This window comes from Patiria miniata, unplaced genomic scaffold (assembly GCF_015706575.1).
Source record: "Patiria miniata isolate m_02_andy unplaced genomic scaffold, ASM1570657v1 HiC_scaffold_5, whole genome shotgun sequence".
In the NCBI taxonomy this organism is placed as follows: domain Eukaryota; kingdom Metazoa; phylum Echinodermata; class Asteroidea; order Valvatida; family Asterinidae; genus Patiria; species Patiria miniata.
In genome coordinates, this window is record NW_024037072.1 from 33,304,333 (window position 1) to 33,310,332 (window position 6,000).

The window sequence follows — 6,000 nt, forward strand, 5'->3', positions numbered from 1 at the left end:
CGTCTATAAATTGCTCAGTTTCGTCTGAAGTAGGGTCAGGGAACCAGACTACAAGAACAGCATTTTTTCTTGGTTTTTCCAGCATCTATCAACACAAAACTTTAAAGAGATCAGTGTAACAATATTTGCTATAAAATGCTGACCCCCAAATCCATCCATTTCTGAAAATTACAGAAAAAGCAAATGATTATATTACCTTTAAAATGGAATCCTTGACAGCTTTTCATGTAAATCAAATTAAGTTTTTGCCCTTCACCGACGTATACTCAGTGCATTACCTCCCGATTGTAAGTTGGAAAAAATTCCATCTTATGAATAGCTTTTCATGTGTGAGAAAAAATATTCTCAGCCAATCTATATTGGTATAAACTTTTTTGAAACTTTCTTTCAAAAGTTTGTCACTTTGGCCTTTTTAAGGGGGCCAACATCTATAACTACTTAAAAGGATATTAAAAAAAAAAGTCTTAAGTGACTTTGCGGTTACATTTAAATAAAGCCAGAGAAGATTTTTCAAATTACATTCAGAGATTGACAACTACACTGTATGTGTATGTTCATGTTTCTCATTAGATTTGTTTGTCTGTGCGCATTTATACATGTAACAGAATGATGCAGTACGCGAGTATCGCTACTGTTACGACGCCATCCGACGCAAGGATGACGAGATTCGCACGCAGGACTGCGTGCTGCTGAGGGCGTCAAGCAACCGCCGGAAGGAGCCAGCGTATGTTGCTAAGGTGGCCTCTCTGTGGGAAGACCCTGACTCAGGTGGGACACTAGAGGGCGTTTTTTTTTCTGAACCGTAGGTTTGACAACAGTAGTTGATCCATGAGTATAGATCTTCCTTTAAACTTCGACTCCCTGTGTTTGTTTGTTTGTTTGTTTGGTTTCTTCTTTTTTTTTTGGGGGGGGGGGTGCTTTTCGCTACGAACATCTATGCATCATCCTAAATCATCCTCTGTGTTGGAAACAAATGGTACTGTACGTTCTCCTTACTTTAAAGGATTTGGGTTAATGTAAGTACAATACAATGTGTCATTTGTGATCTCTTCAGTGAAAGATTTGGGAGAATTCAGGATGGCCCCCAACAAACAAATTGGGCAAATTTGGTAAAAGACAGTATGCCTTGTCCCAAGAACGATTTTCAACCAGTAAACATGGGATTTTACCATGGTGCATTTTCGTAAACCTTTCTAGACTCCCTGTCAAACTTATCTGTTCACATTCATAAAATTGTGGACGGTGCTTTTGTCCTACATGCAGCAAGACTTGTGCGGCCCGCTAATCTTCCCCTTCAAAATGGAATTTGTTTCTACGAGTATCTCATAGACACTTAGTCAAATGATAAATGGGAAAATAAAATAAAAAATTGTGCCAGCAAAAAAAAAAAAAAAAAAAATCAAAAAAATCAACGACCTTTGACAAATTACTTCTTGACTTTTCCCTGTATTATTTGTCGGCCTAATAGTGCCAGCTTCATGTGGACTTTGATGTCTATCAAACTTGAACACACACAACAAATCACAATGTACTTGTCAGATAATTGATAAAACCCAGTGTACACGTATGTCGTCAGTTTTCTGGATAATTAATATTTTATGAGATTACTAAAACAGAATGCTCATATTGCAGGCATCTTGAATACATAATGGATCATTTCCTGCCCCAGAGTTATTAGGCAAATGAGGTGGCTGTTGAATTCCACACGTCAGCCCCTTCTGCAGGCTCCGTAAATCATTCACAGTTGATTGTCTGTCTGCATCTTGAGGAGGGCCATTGATATTCATGAGTTAAGCATTGACAAGTGAGAGGAAATTGGATTGCTGTTTGTTTGTGTATAGCGGGACGCTGACATCACACCTGCGTGTAATGGAGTCGGTGCCCAGATATGCTGTTGTGGATTTTTTGTGGCATTGATGGCACTGAACTGTTGCTTCTTTAGTGTTGGACTTGTAACACATGGAGCACGCCATCTTGAAAGAAAACTTGATTAAAGCAGGAATATATGAGGCGTTCTGGCAAAATGAGAGAGAACTGGGCAGAGGTGGAAATGAGGGTTTGCTGGTATTTAGAAAGAGAGTACAGTTTTCCTTACAATGCTGTTTGTTGCACTTCAGTACATTGTGTTGACAAGTTAGGACTGTTTAAAGTTCTCATGTATCGACATACTGAGAAAAGGCACCCTAACCCACCTCACTCCTCCAAAATCCTCCTGGCGGTTTTGGAGGATTCTAGAGGATTGAGGATGAATGGTGATTGAATCAAATGAGGATTCTGGAGGATTGAGGATGAATGGTGATTGAAGCACATGAGGATTTTGGAGGATTGAGGATGAATGGTGAATGAAGCACAAGAGGATTTTGGAGGATTGAGGATGAATGCATTTTGAGGCAGGACTGTCTGATGATTTTGAAGGATTTGGCGTTAGGTTATCCTTCATTTAAACACGAGTGCAAAGTTTTGGGATGAGGAGGATTTGGAGGATTGAGGATGAATGCATTTTGAGGCAGGACTGTCTGACAATTTTGAAAAATTTTGGTGGAGTTGAAAAATTTTGGAGGATTTTGGAGGATTGAGGATGGTTGTAAGCAACAAGGGCCTAGGGGGTTAGGGTTAAAGTTTTCAATTTTTTAGTCATGAAAATGGAAGATGCAAATTGTTTTTTTCCTTAAAAACACTTTTATTCCCCAATTTTCATACTATTTCTTTAAAATATGTGTAGTAAACATAGCAAAGATTATAAATATAAATAAATCTGAAAATCTGAAAAATTATCCACATTAATTTTTTTTTTTTTTGGCATTTTTCTCCCCTATGATATGGCATGTGCCCAGTACCATCACATTTTGTCAGAAGGCCTCACATGTGTTTTAAGTTGCATGATGCTCCCTTAACACTCCCTAACCCTTCCAGAAGATTCAAAATACACTTGTAGAATCTTGAACGATTCAGCGAGATTTCTACTTTTCTAGTAAAAATCAAAGAAACACTTCCACCCCCCCCAAAAAAAATAGTGCCTCTCAGAAATGTTATTCCAAACATTTTGAAGCTCTAGATTTCATGACCTTTTAAAGATTTTATTTTTTTTCTCTGATTTTCAGGGGACTTGATGATGACGCTCCTATGGTACTATCAACCGGAGCACACGGAAGCAGGCCGATTACCTCATCATCTTGATGTAAGGCCATGTCCAAGTCACTGGTTTTGCCACTATGCTGCTGTGGTTTTTGACATAGACACACTACAACAAAAATACATAGCTGATGACCAAAAAAAACACCCTTTTGAGACACAACCTAAAAGTCAATGCAATTCAAGTTTTCAGATTTAGGTAGTTTTCAGATGTGCAAACCCGGCCCGAATCCGAAACCAACCTGACCCAAACCCGATTTTGGGTCGGGTCGGTTTGTCCATCATTTCAGTCGGGTCGGGTGGGATTTGGGTAGTTCAGATCGGTTTTGGTTTATATCAATAATGTTTCGGGTCGTTTTGGCCTGGTCAACCCAACCCGATGCACAACATTACTGGGAACTAGTCTACTCACAGGGCAGATCAGCAATGGTGAACAATCCAGAGTAAAGGTATTTCAGGGGGTTGTAGACAAAGGGGAAAAAGTATTGTTTTGCTAAAATAAAGCATTCAGCATTATGTTAAAAGAGAATAATCTTTACTAGTAAAAATGAATGTAGATCCGATGTAGTTTCAGGCAGTCTCATAACGAAAGGTTTTCACTGGACAGTCAAAAGCTAGAGAGTTAGTGGTGTGAACTGTTAATGTAAACAAAAAAATAGGTTTGCCCTTTTATTGACATAAGATTTTAAGCAGTGAATCTAGCTGGATGGATTCAAACCAGCCAGCAGATCTTGTCAGATTCAGTGGTCAAGTAGTTAGTTTTTTGCCCTAGTAAGCAGGTGGTGGTGGGTTCAAGTCCCACCCAGGGGAACTTGTGAATTTTTATTTTTCATGCGTGGTCCCAGAGAGCACTGAGCACTGCAGATAACATAATGCCGGTGAAGGAAATAGCACAGTGATACAGTTTACATCGACGCAATCCAAAATTCCATGATACACGTACGTGATTTTTGTACTTTTCTGGTTGCCTTTGCAGCACGAGCTGTTTGCCTGTCGTCACTGGGATGTCAACAGTGTAGCTTGCATTGAAGACAGGTGTTATGTACTCACACCAGCTGAGTACTCAAGGTAAGTCCATCAAAGTGTTTTGAGCAGGGGCGTAAATCCTGAGGGGATGAGGAGGATGTATCCCCCCCCTCCCCCCTCTCCCCCCCCCCTCCTCTCCCCCCCCCCCCCCCCCCCTCTTTTTGGAGCGGGGGGGGGGGGGGGGGGGGGGCATTGGATCATGTTGCAAGACTTTCATGGGTTATCCTGGCCAATTGCTGAATAAGGCCACAAAAAAAAAGTCTCCGGTTTCTGGTTGGAGCTTGCCCCAAAAGTGGTGCGGCGACGCGGCTTTTTTTTTTTACCTGTTTTTTTTTTTTTTTTTTGGCTTCAAATGTCGGCTGATGACTGCAAATGGTGCCCGACTAAACTTAGTGCAAATATATGGGAGTCCAGAGAGGCCACATAAAGCTTATTCTCAATCATAACCCCATCTAAAAACACGTTAAAATTGTGCAGCAGCAGGATTCCAGTCAAACCAGTGAGTTTGGCGGTTTTGAGATATCATCTTGTATTGAAAAAAAAACTTTTTCATTTTGCCGACGCGCATGGCTACGGCGACGCGCGCGCATACCAGAAACCGGAGACTTTTTTTTTTGGCCTAATCATAAATAAATAATTAAATGGATTCTTTTCCTTGTCTTTTGTCTTACGGTAAAGGTATCGGGCCAAGCTCCAGAGACAGAAGGAGGCAATCGTCCCAGGGAGGCCCTGCGTGCCGGAGAACCCCGACAGCTACCCCTGGACGTACCGCCTGCCTCCCGATGACATCAGCCCCGAGAACGTGTTCCTCTGCAGACAGGTGTACGACTTTCGGCAGAAGAGGGTCTTGAAGAATCCATCGTGATGGCAGGATCCCTCGGTGTGGGTGGGATCCTCAATGGATACAAGGTAGAAATGGATGGATGCAATCGGTAGTGTTACAGTCGGATGCTGAGGCGGACTGCCAGTAGAGTCTCCACACTGTTGTGAATAAAACACCTGGTAGCAGGACTCAGCTATTTGTTACAAGTGTGGAACTTGTGCTGTATAGGGCAGTGTGCATTCTGTGGCTCTTTTGGAGCAAACGTTACTGGGGAATGGTTATTTCGTGTGCATTATTTTCTGGGTTTTTTTTGGGGGGGGGGGGTGGGCGGTGTTTCCTAGGTTGCTAGTGTGCTGTTCATTGGTCTGGATTATGCCATAAGCAAATCGTGTGTCTCGGTTTCACTCCAGAACCCCACAAATTTGCACAAAACATGTTGTGATTGTGAACATACCACTATTCATTTAAAAAAAAATAGTTCAGAGAAAATAATCAGCCGTAGAAGTACTGCAGAGTTGAAAATGTTGGGAAAATGGAAATCCAAAGCATACGCACGGATTTGGCCAACTTTGAACACAAAATGACAAATACATACATGCCATTCAGCTTGAGTTAACAAATTCTATACTGACCTGTTAGCATAAGCCCATATGCAACCTTAATATGTGGACTGCTGATTCTGTCGGGTATCTCATCAATGCATAATAGGGCTCGCTCAATGACGGCCATCTCTGTAAGAGAGCTGTAAGTGTGTATTTTACGCAATCAGGCATGCGTTGCGCAGTGTTGGAAATGTTCCAAACACGTGTGCTTGCTCGAAATGTGTTCAAAATACGACGCAGCCGATGCGCGTTATGCAAGTTGACGATCAAAATGCCCATGCACGTGGTTGGTCTGTAGGAAATGACGTCATTTGAACGAGACCGATACTTTGCTGGGTGTTTTAACACTCCCCCCCCCCCCCACCTTGATGATGCTGTTTAAGCACTATTTCATGGCGTGGATGTGCTGACGGTTGC

The 6,000-nt window shown here is 41.8% G+C and overlaps 1 protein-coding gene across 1 annotated transcript in view; it reads left to right on the forward strand.

Annotated features, from left to right (window-relative positions):
* Positions 1-5,791, forward strand: part of LOC119740892 — a 32,346-nt gene extending 26,555 nt beyond the window's left edge. The window contains exons 4-7 of the mRNA XM_038216364.1: positions 606-768; positions 3,102-3,178; positions 4,109-4,200; positions 4,837-5,791. Of these exons, the coding sequence (XP_038072292.1) occupies positions 606-768; positions 3,102-3,178; positions 4,109-4,200; positions 4,837-5,023 (519 nt within the window). The 3' untranslated portion in view covers positions 5,024-5,791. The remainder of the gene's footprint in view (positions 1-605; positions 769-3,101; positions 3,179-4,108; positions 4,201-4,836) is intronic.
* The last annotated feature ends 209 nt before the right edge of the window (positions 5,792-6,000 follow it).